We start from the raw sequence: 21,223 nt of genomic DNA on the forward strand, positions 1-21,223 counted from the left end.
TTTGAAAAATAGGTTTTCAATTTTGTGTTTGAATGTATAAATAAAAAAGTCTTGATAACATTGGGCTAAAATCTGATAATTGCCAAACGTAGTTTTATTTAAACACTTTTTCTGATTAAAAAAAACAGTTTGACCAAAATTCATCAGTTCTATGACAAAAAGATGCTTTTCTCTAATAAAGACCGATCAAAAAAAAAAAACAAAAACATTTTAGGGATTGTATGGTTGCAGCCAAACTAAACGTCCCATTTTAAAGTTTTTACAACCTCCACCCACAAGAGCAGGAGCCAAAATCCAAAACACGCCTTAGGTCATGGGCCGAACAGGATAAACATTTATTGAACACTCTAAAACTACATTTTAAAACTTTAAAACCGTAACTTTTTAACATAATTATGAACTGGATGTATAGCATTACCTGTGATAATGCTAGTGTGAATGTTGTAAGCTGAATTTGACTGCTAAAAATGCTAGTGCTTATAGCTGAAGATCCACAAACTGATAGCTAAAATTGCTGAAGTTGTTAGCTGAAAATCCTAAAGCTGATACAGCTAAAATATTAGCAAAATAAAATATTAGCCTTTAGAAATTGGGCAAAAGGCCTAAATTAGCCAAAACAGCTAGCCTGTAAACATTAGCCTAACTCTAAAACAGCCTAAACAAAGAATAGCCCAAATGATCAAAAACAGCTAGCATTTAGCTGAAATATTGGCGTAAACAGCATAAAAAAGCCTAGATTAGCCAAAATGGCTAGCATGTAAATATTAGCTAAACCCCTAAGCAGCCTAAAATAAACTTAATTAGCCACAACAAATGGCATGTAGATTAAAAATGAGCTAGCCTTGACTTTGACATATGTGCACTAGAGCATGTAAGTTCTCTTTAGTCAGTCAGAAATGTAGAGCCGCTCCTCACAGGTGTGTCAGAGCTCCGCAGACATGCAGTGGAACTGACGGCGGCTCGCAGTTGTGAATGCTAAAGCTCACTTTGAATGCATGCTGGAGATTGAGAGAAGGATCAACATGGCTGCAGCTGCATGGCACTCATTCATTAGTTTACAGACGAGTTGTCATTAGAAAAATACGTCTGTCTCTAGTGAATCAAGTGCAACTAAACGGCTTTAAAGTGATGGGCCTTTCTAAAGAAGCTGCTTTCATATAATCCGCTCACCTTTTGATGGTTATTGGCCTGTCTGCACCCTTTGTGTTGTCTTGTTTTGTTCCTGCTGTTTTCACCCTCTGCTTGTGTGTTGTTGATGTTGTAGTTTAGTTCACACTGACTTCCTCCACAGAAGTGTGTTTCTCTGGGTTTTTTTGTTTTTGTTTATTGCAACAGAAGGAAAACCTTAAAGTTTGTACTAAGCATAAATATTTCACATTCATTTCCTTGTTTTCATTTATGCATGGAATGACTTCATTCGTTGTTTTTTTCATTAAGATGGCAGCCTTTTGCCTAACTTTTCACTCTATTTTTCACAATAAAAGCTTTAGAACTACTTCCTGTTTTAGAGTTTTGTTCTGGATTTTTATCAGAGACGTTGAAAAGAGGCTGCCATCTTTACTAAACCTGCTGTAGTTAGTTTATGCTGTAATTCTGGACATGCTCATTTTACATGTTAGTATGGATTTCCTTGAACGTTTAAGATCTAGATGAATGGTTGCAGAGGTTTACGAGGGTTAACCCTTGCTGCGTCCCCACATCCTTCGGGGTCCTGCAGGCCTGAAGACGATTGTTGGCGCTCTGATTCAGGCGGTGAAGAAACTGGCCGATGTGATGATCCTGACGGTCTTCTGCCTGAGCGTCTTCGCCCTCATCGGCTTACAGCTCTTCATGGGAAACCTGCGGCAGAAATGCGTCCGCAGCACGGCGCACTGCATCAACGGCACACTGCCGACCAACGCCACCTTCTACTGCAACAACAAGACCTGGACCTCAATAAAAGAGTTCACTGATGATGAAGGTGAGGCTTCGTCCTTTTCATCTCCTTCTGATCCACGTTTGAATGTGATGATATTAACCGTGCAGAAACAATAGCCTTTTGGCTTATCCCTTAAGGCCAATATCACTTATCACTACAGCCAATCAGCTTTCACTGATTTGAACAGGTGGTTTGCAGAGAGTTTTACATCAGATGTCCTTCCTGGCATAATCCAGGCTGGGGACCGGCACAGGGAGACCCAGACTTGGGCATACATACTGTAGTTATGTGGCAGCATGAAGGTTCTTACCAAAGGACCCAGACTGGGTTAAGCTTATTGTTGCACACCCCAGGAATTGAACCCTGATTTCCTACACACCAATTCAGCACTTAACCAGCGGAGCTATCCAGATGCCCAATGAAAAACTTTTTGTATTGGGTGAAATTACCAACCAAAACAAATCTGTCTTTGCAATAACAGGAACAAAAAATACAAACGAGTAAAATAATGATTAAGATTTCAAAATGAAAACCTAAAAGAAATTATTTTAAAGGAAAACTTAAAAAATCTAATCCTCAAGGATCAGCTTAGAAGAAAAAAAATTATGTTCTGTATTTTACATTTTTTGTAATGAAGTACGATTTGACAACTGATATAATTGCTCAAAGAAAATCTAACAAAAACTAAAATTGGTTTACATTTTCATGCATTCACTAACTACATAAAGTACATCACATTATTGAAAAATGTTTCATGTATTTAAGTCCTTAGCATTAATTAGGGCTAGGGTTAATAAAATCGATTCATCGATTTGAATCAATATTAGCTTTACAAATCAGTAATCGGATTCATAAAAATAAAAATTGATTCAGCACATAACGCTAAAATCTGCAAGCTTGATGCTAACGTTTAATGGAATTTCCCATAGGACGGTTAATGCTAACACTTAGTCGACCTAAACATGCATTGATGACTAAATGAACATCTTTATTTAAGTTTTCCAAACTCTTTTAAAATATATATTTATATAAGTAACCATTTGTGGTCTAAAACATCAGTTTTTTTCCTCATACTTTCTTCTTCTTCTGGAATAAGATGTAAAACTATAGTGTGATCGCCACCTAGTGGCCAAACTGAAACGAGATTCAGAACATTGTTTACAAAGATCTGAACATTTTTGTTAGACCTTTTTTAGAGAATCCATGTAACACTGGATAATATTAACAATCTCATTATTTCACTAAGAAATGTTACAGTATGTGAACTGGATCAGATTAATATAAATATATTCAAATCATATAGTAGATTATTAATGTATTTTTAAACAAATGTGTATAAATGTGTAAACTCAGAATTGAATTGAATTGAAGAATCAGAAAAAATCGGGAACAAAATCGGAATGGAATCGATTCAGGCTCTTGTGAATCAAATCAAATCGTTTCTGGAATTTATAATCCATACCCAGCCATAGCATTAATAGTTAAAGAAAAAAAACAAACAACCTTAATAGTTACAAAACAGCTCTGTGAAGACTGTCGTCTGTGTCTGCTTTATGAATTCCAGTTGTGTGTGAAAAGGCAGGAGAAATGATGTTTGATTTTTGTCTGTTTGATCAGGTTTAGGTAAATGAAGACTTCCATCTTCAGAGGCCTTTGTGTAAATCAGCCTGTGTTTCACGTCTGCTGTTTCCTAAGTGGACTGGACAATGTCATGTTGGCACTGTAGATACAAGTGACGTCAGTGAAGCAACACATAAATGCACACACTGTCAGAGGCAGTCCGGCCAGGCGCACAACATGACACACACAGGCACAGACACGTTTGTGGTTTTCTGTCGCCTCGGTAACCTTCAACATCACAGCTGTCTGACAACATTTCATCCTAACCCTAAAATCAGATCAAAAAAACTACAAGTTAACCCTTAAACACCAGAGCTTTAGCTCCAGCGTTTGCATACTTTCAACTACAGTAACTCTTCAACGGTTTATGCAATTAATGCAATTCCAACGGATTCTAAAACAGAGAAAAGCAGCACTGAACCAATATGCAACCGATACTGCATGTTGATGCAAAAATATGAAAAGCTGCTTTTCTCTGCATCCAAATCACTAAATTCATATAGAATACGTAAACAGACAAAGATTTACGATATATAAGAGAGCATGTGTTACTTAGGTGTTACTGGTAACATCTGCAGTGTTAATGAAGGACTCCATGTTAATTAATTGACATGGGCTGTAAAAACCCTAATACCTGGTTTCTCCTTATTTTTGAAGATTTAGATTTTTTTCTCAGTTCTGAAATTCTGTGGAAGGGAGCTGGTTTATGTACGTTTAGGAAGAAGACATTGACCCCCATTCTATATGTTGGGAGAATAACTGGCTAACAGTAGGCTAACATGTTAGCTCATTCATCTTAGAATGAGGGTCAACTTTTAACCGCTTTTGGAAATATCCCAAGAAAACCCATTCTGACCCCGAAATTAGGTCTAAAATCTCTGCTTTATAGAGACGGTGGAGGAACCATAAGGTCATCGCTGCATCCCATAATGTAGGGCTGTCAAACTCAATTAGGCCAAAATCCAAAACACACCTTAAGTCGCGGGGCGAACAGGATAAAGATTTATTGAACACTCTAAAACTACATTTTGAAAACTTTAAAACTGTAACTTTTTAACATAACTATGAACTAGATATATAGCATTATCTGTGATAATGCTAGTGTGAATGTTGTAAGCTGAATTTGGCAGCTGAAGCTGAAAATACTGAAGTTGATAGCTAAAAACGTTGAAGTTGTTAGCTAAAAATGCTGAATTTGATGTCTGAAAACGCTGAAGTTGATAGCTAAAATTGCTGAAGTTGAAAGCCAGCTAAAAAATTGCTAAATGTCTAATTAGTCTAAAAAAACAAAGCAAAAAAACTGGGTTAGCCGAAACAGCTAGCATGTAGCTGAAATTTTAGCTAAACTCCAAAATAGTCTAAAACAATCTTGGTAAATGCCAAAATAGTCCAAAAATCTCATTTTTAAAACTTATATACCTTAACTTTTTAACATTATTAAGAATAATAAAAAGTCAGGAATATTATTCCAGAATAAATCAACTTAAACCTTAAATAACTTTCGATATGTTACTCTCCATAAAAATATATTTTGTCAAAATTATACTAGTTAGAAATAAGCACAAGATAACATCAGGTCATTAATAACAATAAAATGATCTGGAGGGCCGGATAGAATTACCTGGAGGGCCGGATCCGGCCCCCAGGCCTTGACTTTGACGCATAATGCCAAAAAGTCTCACATTAATTTAAAGACAGACATACAGCAGCTCTGCTTGTACCCCGGCAGCGTTCAATCAAATCAAACCCATAAATGAGGAAACATACGTTCTCACACTCGTGCACTGTGGATGTGAGCTGAACCTGGAGCTGCATGTGACCAAAGCCCTGTTGGCCCTGTGATCAGGCTCATTCTCTTCATATCTTCTAATTAATTTAATTAGCTTGATGGACTGGAGGTCTGTGTAACGTCTGCCCTGCCTGTGGATGAGGGAACGGGCAGCAGAACCCTCTCACCCCTCACACTGACCCCAGCCAGGATCAACCAAAAAAAAACACACATTCAGAAAAATAGAATGACAGAAGACTTCTTTGATGGTTATTGACACAACACGGCCTGTGTGAGCGCTTTAATGTGAAGATGCACCTGTCTGTCTGCTGCTGTGGCTCCTGCTTCCACAAACACAATTAAGCTTTATGTAAAAGCCAAACACGCTCGGCGTGCAGCGCACCATGTCTTTTTGTCATTCAGAGGCTTCAGACAAACATGTTTGCATTAATAAATGAAGCTGAAATAAAGGAGAAGAGCGCGGTCACTGATCACCGTTTAGTTCAATTACTGGATCCAGCAACACAAACAGGATAAGTCTGCAGGTAACGAGCGCTCAAACGGCGGCAGATGAGTCCAGAGAAAGTTTACAGTAACAGCTCTGTCAGGACATGCAGCCTCTGCTAACGTCTATTTATTCCTTTCCAGTTTGCTTTGCCATCTATCACATCAAACAAATGCCCCCTTCAGGCTCTCCTATCGACCTCTAAAAGCTGCCGTGAAACCTGAGAGCCGAGGCCGCAACCTTAACCCCCCCGGCCCGTCAGCCCCATCTGAAAACAGCCTTTAGCGGGGAGATCAATGCTCTCCAAGCTGAACATTTCCCATCAGGCCGTGTTTGCTGTGTGTGGTCAGAGACGACTGCAACAGTAAAGCGTCCGTCTTTCTGAGCCAGCATCAAAGGTCCGATATCGGTAAAAATATCTACGAGAAACAATCGGAAGCTCGTCCGGCTGTTTTCTGAAGCCACTAAAATCTCTTAAAACACACGCGTCAAAGTCAAGGCCCGGGGGCCGGATCCGGCCCTCCAGATCATTTTATTTCATTGTTATTAATGACCCGATGTTATCTTTCTCTTATTTCTAACTTGTATAATTTTAACAAAATATATTTTTATGGAGAGTAAAATATTGAAAGTTACTTAACGTTTAAGTTGATTTATTCTGGAATAATATTCCTGTCTTTTTATTATTCATACTTATGTTAAAAAGTTACCATTTTAAAGTTTTAAAAATTGGCGATTTGTTAGCTTTTTTGACTATTTTTGTATTTACTAAGATTTTTTTAAGGTTATTTCTGAGCAGCTAATATTTCAGCTACATGCTAGCTGTTTTGGCTAACCTAAGTTCATTCATTCATCCATCTCCTTGTCCGCTTCTTCCCATTCGGGGTCGCGGGGGTGCCGGAGCCTAACCCGGCTGCTGACGGGCGAAGGCGGGGTTCACCCCGGACAGGTCGGCAGTCTGTCGCAGGGCCGCTAACCTAAGTTCTTTTTCTAAATTAGGCTAATTTGGCGCTTAGCTAATATTTCAGCTAGCTATCAATTTCAGCATCTTCAGCTATCAGCACTAGCATCTTCAGCGGCCATATTCAGCTTACAACATTCACACTAGCATTATCACAGGTAATGCTATATATCTAGTTCATAATTATGTTCAAAAGTTACATTTTAAAGTTTTAAAAATGTTGTTTTAGTGTGTTCAATAAATGTTGATCCTATTCGGCCCGTGACCTAAGGCGTGTTTTGGATTTTGGCCTAATTGAGTAAGACAGCCCTACATTATGGGATGCAGCGAGTTCTAAAGTTTTAAAATGTAGTTTTACAGTGTTCAATAAATATCCTGTTCGGCCCGCGACCTAAGGTGTGTTTTGGATTTTAGCCCCCTGTGCGATTGAGTTTGACACTCCTGCCTTATTGGGTCGTGGAGTTGCTGGAGCCTATCCCAGCTACAGACGTGTGAAGGCCGGGTCCTGAACAGATCACCAGTCTGATGCAGAGACACACACTCACAACTTTTCTCATAAGTCAGAAAATAAGACATTTTTTTTTCTCAAAACAGGTGTATTTGGAACATTTAGGATCTTTTAGGATTCAGTTCTTTCAAACTAACAACAGAACTTGAAGGCATTTGTTAGAATTTAGCCAGAGCTAATTGGTCTGATTTTCTAAACGCTGTTCTTGTTGTTTTGTTTTTGCGTACGTGGAGAAACCTGCTTGAGCTTCAGGACGTAAACCTTCATCTCCAGCAGCTCCACACAAATGAATTCAGCCTTTGATGGATGAGTGTACAGTAAAGGCAATAGATTAGTCCCTGACTAATGTCTTTCCACCATGGGTGAGCAGATTAACAGTGTTTCAGTCTAATTCACTTTGACCAATAACTCTTCCTGCGGCTGTCTTTGTCAAACTAACAGATTTTCTTCTGTGAGTTTATCTCTTGCAGCTGAAAAAGCACAAAGGCAGGATGGAGGTTTATTATCGCTTGACAGGGTAATTTGCTGCTCTTGATTTTAAAAAGAAATGAAATTAAGCCCACTCCCTTGGTTTCCTGTGGAGACAATTTTCCGAGCATGTGCAGCTCTGCAAAACCTTCTCGGAGAGGGGTCCAGCTGAAGAGAAGTTGATGAACAGCAGCGCTAATGTGCTCTTACTTTGGAGAGGGGGAGAGACCTGAGTGAGGAACTTCATGTCTTTGAGTGATCAGAACGGATACACCCATTAACAACTAAATGACAGGGACTCCACTGCGCTGTTTGCTGCAGTAAAGTCACGCTGAGCTCGGCTTTTATTGTCTTGAACATATTCATGTCTCTGACAAGCCCAAGTTCTCACCTCTGACGGCTTCAGCATCTTTTGTGCACGAGTGTCTTTTTAAAATGCCTTTTAATCAGTCGTGATTTCTGAAGTTAGTCACGCTTGGTTCAAATGGTCTGCTGAACAAAAGACGAGTGAGTGGTTGTTTTTGTAAGACATGAAAATGTCAAGCCGTCATTAGCAGCAGAGGTTTTTGCAGAAGCACAGAGGCAGGTCGTGAGAGTGTTTAATGTCTGCGCAGAAGTTACGGGGGGTTGAAGAGGAGCAGGTGAAGCAGAACTCCTCCTGTGAAACCGTCGGCAAACTGCAAGCTCTTCCTGCTGATAGGACACGTCCATTTACTTTCATTTTACTATCAAGCGTTTGTGTAAGATGCACGAACATACGTTACAGTGTAGGTTAGAAACCTCATTTGTGCTCTGAGGAAAGGACCTGTTTTAATACTGGTTTGTGCACTTAAACCCCACAACAAGTCAAATGGTTAGATCTTCTTCACACGGACTGTATATGAGAACTGGACTGAGTGACCCCTCCCTGCTGGTGTTCCAAACAGGAAGTACGCGCTGGTTCCTAGAATCTAAATTCCTATAGACTTCTATAGAGAAATAAACAGCTGTTCCTCAGTCATCCTATAGGTCAAATCAATCCTTCTTGTTTTTAACATGTTCTTGATAATCTTCCCTTTTTAAATAGTTTTTCTGTTGTTCAAGTATAAAATGACTAATCAGGTGTCTCAATAAAAGTATGTGGTGCCCTCTGTCCTCCACGTCCAATGTTCAAAACATTAGTGTCACAAACGCTCTGTCTGTTCGTCCATCCATCCTTTGATCCTTCCATCCAATCCATCTTAAAGGAGCGCCACGGAAAAGGTAACGAACACCTGTTTGAGCTGGAATTTATTGAAGACAGGACACAACTGGAAGATATATGGTATACTGCATCTAAAATGAAAGTTTTTCTGCTAAACTCCACTAGCTCTGTGGAGAACTTGAGCGTTGTGTTAGTCTGGGGGCGGAGCTTGCAGCACAGATTCTTCCTGCAGGGAGCTGTTGGCATTGATCTTACGTCAGCACGTTTCCTACCGCTCGTTTTCGTGGGTATGGGAGGGGCTGCTGCAGACAGAGCAGGTTTTTAGAGGATTACTCTTAAATGCATGAACGGATCAAAATGCTGCTTTGTGGTTCTGTATAGTGAGGAATGAACAGTAAAATGCATTCAAAACCTCAAAAAGTAGAATTTTCATGGTAGGGCTCCTTAAACATGATAAAGAAAATGGCATTTGATATTTAATTTTCAAAAAGTTCTTTGGTAAATTTGAACCAAAATTCAATCAGAAATATCAAATTTGAAAATGAAAATGGATGAACAAAAATGCTTTTCCGTTTTCAAAATGTACCTGCAATATTTGTCTCTTAAATAAAATCATTTTCGTCATCATCCTCGCTCATTCTGTAACATAATTAACGTGACAAACCAATTAAGATTGCATTTTCGTTTCCACATTCTGCTGCGCAATAAGTGTCTCATAAATCTGTTTGAGTCTGGAGTTAGCAATTCCAAGCGTCACGACAATGACGTCAGAGCTCCTCCTCCTCTGCTTTGGTTTGTGCTGTCAGAAAACAGCACAAACATCCACCTTCCATAGTTTTGAGACTTTTGGAGAAAACTGGAGAGCCTGGAGAACCCACACGTCTGGGGAGAGAATGCAAACTCCACACAGAGATGTCCCTGCTGGGATCTGAACCGGGGATTTCTTTCTCACTCTGAGGAGAGAATGACGTCCTAAAATCTCTGAAATAAGACTTTCTACACTTTACTCAGACAGACATCAACATTTTTTTTACACTTTCTCTTGTTTAAGCTCTTAAACTTCAAACCATTATAGAAAAATAAGTCCAGGATTATAGAATAAAAACAGAGATCTGATTTATGTAGATCTGGAAAACTGAAGACATTCTGTACAGGAGACAACATGTGGATTGACCACGTCTACAGACAATCACATCACAGAGGATAATGCACTGAAAAAATAATCGCTCTAAAAAAATGACACTTTAAGATGAACGATATTATAGCAAAGGACCACTACCTGGTTTTCTTTAAACTTCTAAGGTGAAGTTGAGAATTTCTCATGTTTCAAAGCAGACATTCACGCTTCCAGTTGTCCTCATGAAGACGGGAAACTTTCCAAAGTTTGGAAGCAAAGACTTCCTGCAGACATGCGTGAGAAGCTTTTAAACATGTAACGTCTGGAGCTTTTGTTCTGGATTGTGTTTGGGCGCTGGAGTACCTGGAGTACTCCATGTGCTGACATTAAAGTGTGTTAATGCACTTGGAAATAGCCTGTGGTCAGGTTTTAAGTGTGGAATAAAGGCTCAACAAGCTGTGTTTGCTGTAATGGCTTTGGCTTTATGGCCCGCCGCTCAGACGGCTGACCGGGCCAGAACACACAAGGCGGCGACGTCTGATGAGCTTATTGATCCTGCAGGAACACAGACAGATGTGGACAGGGGTGTTCGAGTAAACCCCACCAAAGAAAATCCTCCCGTTTTTCTGTTTATTGACAGACTAATTGTGTGATTGCTTAGTAAGCATTCACACTACAGTGATTCTCCTGCTTCTTTCCATACGTTTTTTGGCACCTAAAAACGCAATCACATTTTCAGTGATTTCAGCAATCTTGGTATCAAAATGTTCATCTTGTTCAGGACATTCCTGCTTGTATTTTTGGTATTTATAAACTTTATAGTTTTTCAAATATTGAGCAAAAATATTCCCCATAGGAAATGAAAAAAAAAATCTTAAAATTTCATAATTTTAAGTATATCAACAACAAATCTTAAAATATTCATGAACTATGTTTTCATCTTTTATAGTAATTAAAAAAAATTGAGTTTAGTTAATATTATAGTAAAATGCTAACTTTTTTGGCTAAGTTTACTGAAGAATTTTAGGCTGTTTTGGAGTTATCTAGTATTTTAGCAACGAGCTAGCTTCTTTGGCTAATTTGGCATCTGCTAAGGTCTTCTGGGTAATTTGGAGATTCGCTCATATATAAGCAACACACCTAATTTGTGTGGATTAGGGATTATAAAGCAATTTCTCTAAAAAAATATTCAGAAATTTAGGACAGCTTTCATGTTCTTTCATATTTTGACATAATTTCCAGTTGTTTAGCAAATGTAACATTTTACAAATAACTTTTGGATTTTTTAGCAAATCTCTTCAGCAATCAAAGTCAATTTCATTAACATTTTTAGCAATAAACTTTAGCATCTTCAGCGACTCCTTTCAGCATTCACACTAACATTATTGCATTTAATGCAACTTTTTTAGTTATAATCAGCTTTTCTCCAGAGCCTTTCTGGATTTTCCTTTTTTCCTTGTGTATCAATAATGAGGTCCAGATCATATTGTGACTCCAGCTGCATGTTAGTCTGTTTGGTTCCTGCAAACTTATTTACAAGCTACTTGTTTTTATGAACAATTTCTCTGTCAGATTAATGCGGTTACCATGGAAACGTAAATGATGGAAACCCACGTTTATGAGCTGGATCAGAGAATCCATCCTTCATGATTGTTTAAACTTTAAAAGTTGGTGAATTTAATGTTCTTTGGTAATTGACAATATTACAATAATCAAATTTTTACTTTTGGATTCTAAAATTCTGTGGCATCTTATTTCCTTATAACTTTGTGTAAAAATGTGTCTTAAACAGGATTTGTTCTTTGTTTATTTCTAGATAACTACTACAAAGTGGAGGGGGCCAAGGATGCCTTAATATGTGGGAACAGCAGCGACGCGGGGTGAGTCCACACTTCCTGTTCTCTGCATGAGGGACCGCGCTGCGTCCACGTGGGTAAAACTTGGACTTTAAAGTTGTGGAGTGAGGATGTTCCTCTGAGTGAATCTCAGGAAAGACTGTAGAAGAATCATCAGGCACAGGATGAACGCAGCCTGGCGAGGCTGTAGTTTCCCTCTGACCTCAGATTCAACAACGAACGATGAAGCAAACTTTGTTCTCTTCATTACTTTTCAAAAAAGAATCCTATTTTTTGTGTCCTCTGGTCTTCTGGTACATTTCAAGATCTACTTTTGTTTTCCTTCAGTGTTAATTGTTGTCATCCCAATGCGACATGATGTCACTGAGTGCTGATTGGGGTTGCAAAGGGCTGTAAGCTAGCAGGAGAAAGTGTAAACAGAGGGCTCTCAGCAAAGGGTAGTGGGGGCGGGGTTTCTCTGCTCACAACTCAGAGGTCCAATGAACTCCTGGTGCTCTGCAGAAACTATGTCCTAGGTTTTAGGTTTTGGCATAAACGGCATAATCCTAATCAAAAGACTTTCAAATAGATCAAGATTATCAGAGTGGAACTGTAAACGCCTATTTTAGCTTTGCTGTTTAGCTGTAGCATCAGTTCTGTAATCACAACGCATCACAACGGGGCCAAAAGTTTTGAAACTGAAATCTTCAGATTCGAGAATGAAAAAAACAGTTGAAAGTGAAAAAAAAACATCTGAAACTGAAAAAAGTTTTTGAGTTTTAAAACCAAAAAAGCAGAACATTTGAAACTGGAAATAATTAAGTTTATTTAAGAATATCAAAACGTTTTGGACATTTTACATCTTTTTTGAAATATTTTTTTTCTAAATGTTTTATTTGGGTTTCAAATAATATTTTCCCTCATTTAGCTTCATACATCTGTACTTGAGTCAGAGCTGCTTTGTCATTTCTGCTCCTCCAGTCTGTGGAAGCTCAGTGTGATCTCCAGCTTGTAGGTAAGAAAGAGAAGCAGTGAAATGCTTTTGCTCCTCTCCGGTCAGCAGCATCACAGAGCTGGTCCTCCTCCCAGCAGGGTTCTGCTCGGTTCTTTCAGCCGGGTGTTTGGTGCTTTTATCCAACTTCTGGCTCCAGATTGCTGTTTCCTCAGGCAAATCTAGACTTTTTCAGTGAATTTATTTTGTTTTCTTTTTCTCCTAGTTAGTTTGGTTAAGGGTTTAACAAAAACCACTTTAGGAGGCTGTTTGAAGGCGACATTGCTGAAACACAAACAGCAGACGTTGAATCCTTACCTGTCCACTGGTTGGGTCTGAATGTTTCTGGAGAAAAGGACTTCCAGCTCTCAGTTTGCAGAAGTTTCTCTGGTTTCAGTCTGGTGACTGGGCAGAGACTTGCTGCAGAGCCGTGTGACATGTCAGAAACAGGCAGTATCTGTGCTGACCGTCGCTGAGAGCCAGACGCTGACAGACTCTGAGTGACACAGCGATGACAACACGAGTGTGTACAAAACAAACCAGCATCCAGTGCAGGAGCTGAGGGAGAAACGCCGCCTGAGGCCGAGTGACGAAGCCACAGGAAACCTGAAGATGCAAACAGTCGCTAAGCAGGCTGACGAGTTCCAGGAGATCACGGAGAGGAGAAAGAAGAGACGAGTTTGAGGAGTGGAGAGTTTGAAGGTGACCAGAGAAAAAAGAGTCAGACATGAGGGAGTCTAGAGAGAAAGAGATTCACCTCCGACATGAGGAGAGCGAAACATCCTTTGGATTTGAGGAGAACGCAGGACGAAAGTCAGGACAGACAGAAAGAGAAAGAAAATATAATAAACAAAAACACTGATCCCACAACTAAAAAGGAGAGGAAAATGTTGGATTAGACAGATATAAAACACCCCATAATAATAGTAAAACAGGTTTGGTTTGTGTTGGGACTAAAACAGGCTGAAAGAAGAAGCGCTCAGTCCTGCTGGTCCTCCAACTGTGTTCACTCAGCAGACATTTAAAAACTTTTTATGGTTCCTGCTACTTCAGATTTATGCTTCGTTTTCTTCCTAATATACAGAATTTCCTCCTTTTGGTTCTTTTGCTGTTTTCTCTTTGGAAAGTCTGCAATCTCACTGACGTGAACCCATCTGTGCGTGCGTATTCTTGATTTGTAACTCATGTAAAACATTTTGTGCGTAAGTAAAAAAAAAATTACAGAATTAAAAAATGCAAAATAAAATTTACACATGCACAAATTAAAATTATAACATCTTGAATCTCACTACACATGTAAATCTTTAAAAATTAAGCACAAACCACCTGTTACACGTTCTGTTGGAGTCTGGCTGCATCAAAAAGTTGTAATTGCCCACATCATCAACGCTCCACCACCATGCTCCCAGTTGGTCTGTTTACCTGAAGTGTTGTGTATTTCTGCTGAGCCTTCGGATCATGCTAGGCACAAGATTATTTTTTTACTGTGTAATTTTATGCACAGCCTCAGAAATGTCAGAGTGGATACTCGACTGTACCTGGGTGTGTTTCCATGCCAACTCATGTCCACGCTCCAGCGACTGTTTTAAAAGAAAACATCTTAAAGGGGAATAATGGAACTGTGAAGCACTCCGGGGGTGAAGGAGGCCATCACACTGATGCAATCAGTCACATTATGCAGATATGAAACCTTTATTTACATTTTTCCAGAAAATGCTTTTGATGTGTGGTCAGGTTTCTTTGAAGTATTCACTCAAGGTGCTCGGATAAATCACCTCTAATGCCTGGAAATGTAGTTTTTTGGTCCCAAAGGGATTTTTTTTATTCTAACAAAGGTTTAAAATAAGATAAAAAACAGACGAAAAGACCAAATGCACTTCGAAAAGTTGTCATGGCAACATATGGATGCACAACTGAAGTGGTAAAGTATTAAAAAATCTACCATCAAACACGATGCATCCTGAAATCCTGCATCAAGATGACTCAGACATGTGATTTTTCATGCTTATTCACTGAATAATAAAACCGAGAAACAGCAACTAGAGATCGACACGTTCAAATCAACATGGCGGACAGACCTGCATCACAAGAGAGAACCTGTGGAACGAGTGCGTTTAATAAGAGCAAATTTAAGAGCAAATCTATGCATTCTGTTGACAGCATTCACCTGAGTGTAAAACCAGAAGCGCTCATGTAAAGTAGGATTTACTTCTATAGCACCTTTCTACCTTCCATGAAGGCTCAAGGTGCTTTTCAGTCACAGTCACATTCACACACTGATGGCGACACGCAATTCTTCTGATTTTGTGACGTCTTCATCTCCTGAATCTGAACTGATAAGTCTTTTGAAGATTTGATTTATTCTAAAATGCAGAACGTTTCCTTTTTCTTCCCAACTGAGACCCACTATTCATGTTTTAAGTCACATGTGTCTGCCGGTGAAAAATGCTCAAACCTCAGCAAGTGGATGCATCAGAACTGGAGTGGATCAGGGAGACTTGAACTTTTTCCTACTGCGGGTTTTCATCTGCTCCTGATTCAACACAATTTGAATACAGAAATACACAGAAATGCAGTTTTTAAATCTAAATGATTTTAAAAATGTCCTCCAGCATGAGAAAAAGTTAAACATTTCATAGGAATGGCTCTTTAAGGACGAAGAGCCACCATTGTGCTGTAGCTTATCAGCAGGAAAACACTTTTCTTGATCAGAAGAAGTTTCTGAGTTACAGTCATTGTACTGCAAACACGAGTTTTGCTCTGGGACATGGTTCAACAGCAGTATCTTCAGAACCACATCAACGTTCAGGATGGCTGAGGAAGTGTGATGGTTGCTGTAGAGAAGAGCTGTTGTTTAGTGAATTTTAACCAAAAGCTTTAGAGTGCCTGAGGATCAGAAACGAGCGCTGATGTCACGACTGTCAGTTCATCAGAATGAGCAGAAACAGCTGGGAACTGCTGTCATCAAACTGTAAAGCTACATTCAGCTCTATTCTGATAAATGAAAGACTCTGTGTCATAGAAATCAGGCACAAACCACAATTATTCATTTCTCCTCCATTATCAGTTTGAAATGGTTGACACTTTTGAAAGGAGTTTAGCTAATATGTCAGCTCATGCTAGCTGTTTTGACTAATTTAGGATTTTTTCAGTATTTTTGTCAAATTTGAAGTGTAGATAATATTTCAGATACATACTAGGCTAATTTGGCTAATTTAGGATTTTTTTTCAGTTTTTTAGGCTAATTTAAAGTTTAGCTTGTGTTTCAGTTACATGCTACCTATTTTGGCTAACTTAGGCGTTTTCAGTTTTTTAGGCTAATTTGGAATTTAGCTAATATTTTAGTGACTGTCAGTTTCAGCATTTTCAGCTATCACTTTCAGTGTTTTTAGTTATCAACTTCAGCCTCTTCAGCTATCAGCACTACCATTTTCAGCAGCCAAATTCAGCTTACAGCATTCAGCATTATCACAGGTAATGCTATATATCTAGTTTTTAGTTACTTTAAAGCTAATGTTGGTTAAGATGTGAACTTTACACCCATTTTGCACATGACCCAATCATTTGACTAATCTGAAAAAATAATCGGTGATTAGTCGACTATTAAAATAATTGTTTGTAGCAGTGCTAATCCAAACAGCATCTACTGGAGGACACGTATGCTAAAGTTCTCCCACAGGGGTGTTTCAATCTTCTGAATTTGGCATGAATTTGAATCTCTGTCCACTTCTCACTGTATTTGCTCCAGCGTAGGGTCAGGGATGTTGGTGGGAGAAGGACGGGTCTGCAGATATCAGCTCAGAGGCCGAGGGTGGAGTAGGGTTTGTTTACTGGCTGTGCTGTAGCGGCTTGACTGGAAGATGCTGCCTCATCACCCTGAGGGGGAGACATGCAATGACACACACAGACTCCTGCACAGTCACACAGAGTTAGAATCTGGAGCAAAAAATGAGCGACGTCCGTCCTGCACGATGAAAGGACAAAACTATCATTTTTATGGCCGTTGTTCTGGTCAGTCTGAGCTTCTTCTTTGTTTGAGATGCTTCATTGAAACTGTGTTGTTGAGTCATTTTTCTCCCTGTGGTCATGGTTTGTCCTAAAAATTCAACAATAAGTCTAGCGTCTTTCAGCAGCCACCGTCTGGACGTTGTGGACGCTGGGAAAACCTCCGTTTTTGATGACCACAGGCTCTGAGAGGGATTCTGTGGAGGAAATTGATGCTGATGTTCACGGGATTCTGCTGCTGGCTGGATATCAAAGCTGTCACGCTGTTTTGGCCAAACATGAGATTTAATTAAGGTTAACTCAGTTACTCTGCTAGGACAATAACTTATTTGATCACCTAAAAACCGTCTGTATTGTTGGTAGATCTGTAGCCGTTTAATGCACAACCACGTAAAGGGTAACCAAACAGGGCTGTTGGAGACTGACTCCATTCTCAGCCCAGATTTGAAAAATGCCTAAAAGTTGAAGCGGACTGAGCAGCGGAGGTGTGGCTTGGATCCATGATTAACAGTAAGATTAGCTTTATGTAGCATACGCTGGGTCTTCAATATGGTGAGTGGTAACTATAGACCGTTTCTAAGTCATTGGTGATACCGGGCAAAGTGAGGCAAGTTTCTCCACAGAACTGTCTGAGGAGGTTGAGAATTTTTTTCTTCTGATCGAGAACCTTCTTGTTTGGAGCCACTGGCTGAAGACGCTGCTTTTGAGAGTGGTAAAATGCAGCTGGCATCATAGCAAGTGAAGGCTAACGTATTAAGGAAAGTGAGAGTGAAGTAGAGTGAAATGTTCATTACAAATTCATCACCAGGGTGGAGTTCGCTGGTTACAATGCCAATCGCACTAAACCTCTGTTCTCTAATTTCATAGTCCACTGGAAAGTTGTTTAAGCCAGTACATTTTTGACAGCTGAAGACAATACCCCGACAAGCCATGCTAAAGCTAACACAATAGTGACCGACCGTTACAGAACCAAAGATTATTTTATACTGGAGCTGCAGAGCATGATGAGGTGAAACTTCTCGGACTAACACCAGTTGACCAATCACAAAATTCAACTGTAACACCTCGTTTCAACCTGTAGGGGGCAGCACACAGATGGGTTTTGAATATATTTTCAGGAGTTAAACAAGTTTATTTTAAACTGTCAAAAATTTGGCAACAACCAACAGACAGCACTCTTAAATCCACATTTATAGAGATCAACAGACAAAAGAAGTTGATTTAGGGTTTGGTTACCCTTTGGAGAGCAGCTTCCTTCATTTCAACACCTATAAGCATTTTAAAGTTGGTGAGTAAAATTCTTTGATACTTGGGAAAAGTCGTACTTTTTTTCAAAAACTTGCATATTTCTTGCAGCCTGCATGAATCTGTTTGGTTTTGAAGTTGTAGCATTCAGTCAGTGGTCCCATGGTGGCGCCACTATGACCGCATTTGGAAGCAGACTTTGAAAGCATTTGTTTGAAGTTGGACTGTTTCGATTGAAAAAGAATGAGGATTGACTTGTTTGTGTCACAAGCCCCCTATGGTTACCTGCTGAACTGACATGGCTCTTTTTTGCTTCGTTTTAAGCCTGCTTCAGTTCAGAAGTCAAAGAGCTGTCTTGTTTAGACCTCCTCCTTCTTAGAAATGAGTGAACGTGTGAGTGGTAAGGTTTCATCTGATTGCTCTGAGGTTTCCTGCCATCACCTTGGCTGAGCTTCAAGTCTCTGGCTGATGCGCAGCAACAGACTGACAGGCCACTTCGTTTCTGACGCTAATTAGTTCCCGACATTATGAGCTCCCATCATGCTGTTTGCTGGTATGAGCCCAGTGGGCCAGAGGTCACTGCCAGGAAATTGTAGTGTGCTAACAGGAAGTGAAACAAGGAGCCGAAGGCAGCAGGGGTCTGCTGATTCTGCGGTTGTTGGAACCCAGAAGTCAGAGGCAACGGGAGTCATTCTGCAGAAGAGATTGTCTTCTAATGCTTGTCCTCCTTGTCAAGGTCAGAGTCTGAAAAGATCATTTTCTCCGACTCTACAAGCCTCATTTCTGGTAAAAGTCCACAGCAGCACAATGTTCAAGAAGAGATAAGGATTCAGCTTTTCTAGACTAGCTTCTTGAGCAAACAGGTTGTGATGAGATCTAAAGAGGCTCTTCTGAGCGTTCTATCTGGTTCTTCTCTGGTCCTTCACAACACTCCCAATCTTAGACCTCAAGATCAGTCTTTTTAAGACTATTGAGTCAGCCACCAATTGTGCAAATCCTCCCACTTAAAAATATTAGAGAAGCCTGCAGTTTTCATCATGGCTCAATTATGAGACAAAATGAGAAAGCAAATTTAGAAAACCACATTGTCTGATTTTTTTTTAATGAAATTATAGATACATTTCTCTCTAAAACAAGTACTTGGTCACCAAGAAACAAGTAAAGTCAAAAATCTATTCTATCCTCCACTTTTTACCTTTTATTAGTGGCATGTCCATTACCTCTAACAGTCACTCTACTGAGGCTAAGGCCAAAGAGCTATCAAAGGACACCAGAAACAAAATTGTTGACCCCCACAAGGCTGCCAAAACGCAATAGGCTGAAGAAGCAATTATTAGGTACCGTAAGGCCACCAAGATCTCACCCCATGGGATCAAAAGGATCACAAGAGCAGTGAATCAAAATCCCAGAACCATACAGAGGGACTGAGTGAGTGACCTGTAGATAGCTGGGACCAAAACCACAAAGGCTACCGTCAGTAACACACTACACCACCAGGGACTCGAACCCTTCTGTGCAAGACGAGCGGCCTGCTTCAGCCAGTCAGTGTTCAGGCCCGTCTGATGTTCACTAGAGAGCATCTGGATGATCCAGAAGAGGATTGGGGGAAGTTCATGTGGTCAGATGAAACCACAATAAAACTTTTGGGTAAAAACTCCACTTTTGTTTGGAGGAGATAACAGAATAGCTCTCTCATTTTGGTTTGCAGACTTTAATATTGCTGAATTTGCACCAGTTGAAAAAAAGATTTTCATGTTAGAAAGTGGTCGTTGCATTAAGGGGGTGTCTTATCCCTCTAAGAAAAGTTGTTTGTATTTCCTCTTGATGTGAGCAGAAGCAGAAATGCAGGAGGTGCAGGTATGGCTTTAATCATCATTGACCCAGCTTCTTCTCAGAAAGACCCGCTGTCATCAGAGCCGTTACGAAGAAATATGGCCGAGTGGGGGCTGAGGAAATGGCTGCAGAGGGGGTTGATTTTCCTGGAAGACACTGCGCCACAAAGCTAATATTCATCATTCCATTAGCATAGCTTGTTGTAGCCATGTCAATGAACTAAACTGTGAGATCCATTAAATTAGTTTAGCGTTCCTCGTTCAAATGTAGGTCGACGTATTTGGCAGCGCCGTGATGCCGCCAGAGTCTTTGTAAAGACATGTTAGAGGCTGGTCAGTGTTGGTATCTATTACATATCTCAGAGCTTGTATGTGTGTGAACATATGCTAGCGTGTGCTTCTTCGTCACTGGAGTCTTTGGGGTGCTTTTCGCCTGAGTTACGAGCTCTCCAGGAGGCTGTGAATGTGACAGAGACACAAAGGAGGCCTCTGCCAGCTAAACGCTGGTCCACAGGGAGATAAGGAGGGAGGGGGCACTTCTACAAGAAAAGGCAACCTGCTTTTTTTCAGAGACATTCATTTTGTATTACAGTTTTTCCCAATTGCTAAAACACATTTTCTGAAACGTTTGACCACTTTTCCCAAACATGAAACACAAGTTTCAAAATATAGGCTAAATATATGAATTACTTAACTCTTGTGTTAAACTCTCACTTTGAGGTTGTGTCTGAATTCCCTCCCAATCACTATATAGTGCATTCGCCATTTTCTAGTGCTGTCCGAATCTACTAATTCCAAAATCGAGTACACTCAAAATTTCCCAGAAGTCTTTGAGAAAAACTAGCATACATCGATGCTCACTAGATAAGTGAATATAGACCACAATGCATTGCAGTCGAACAATTTTGAACAAAAAAACGTGTTTAAATGCAATATTTGAATAAACCATCCACAAAGTAGTGAGCACCGTGTCCGAATTGTCTTTAAAATCCAGGACACTGCCAAGTCCAGCACTATATAGTTTTTTAGTACTTAGGGATTAGGGAGGGAGTTCAGACACAACCTCTGTTGTCAAAACTAACACAAACACAGCAAAAAAACCAAACATGGTTTTCAAAATAAAAGCTAAATGTACAAAATACTTAAGTCTTGAGTCAAAACTCACTTTTAGGTTACAATGAAGACACTGCTGTCAAAACCAACCAACACGTAGCAAACACAACACACTACACAACAAAACAACTGACACAAAATGTTTCATAAAAAA

At 39.7% G+C, this 21,223-nt stretch overlaps 1 protein-coding gene across 5 annotated transcripts in view; it reads left to right on the forward strand.

Moving 5' to 3' along the window:
* LOC112141573 (sodium channel protein type 4 subunit alpha) overlaps positions 1-21,223 on the forward strand; it is a 261,117-nt gene that overhangs the window by 84,598 nt on the left and 155,296 nt on the right. For 4 of the 5 annotated variants that reach the window (XM_036217311.1, XM_036217310.1, XM_024264726.2 and 1 more), the window contains 2 exons: positions 1,718-1,960; positions 11,865-11,928. In XM_036217311.1, coding sequence (XP_036073204.1) covers positions 1,718-1,960; positions 11,865-11,928 — 307 coding nt within the window. The remainder of the gene's footprint in view (positions 1-1,717; positions 1,961-11,864; positions 11,929-21,223) is intronic. The other variant, XM_036217313.1, reaches the window with a different exon arrangement.

This window comes from Oryzias melastigma, linkage group LG20 (genome assembly GCF_002922805.2).
Source record: "Oryzias melastigma strain HK-1 linkage group LG20, ASM292280v2, whole genome shotgun sequence".
Lineage (NCBI taxonomy): Eukaryota > Metazoa > Chordata > Actinopteri > Beloniformes > Adrianichthyidae > Oryzias > Oryzias melastigma.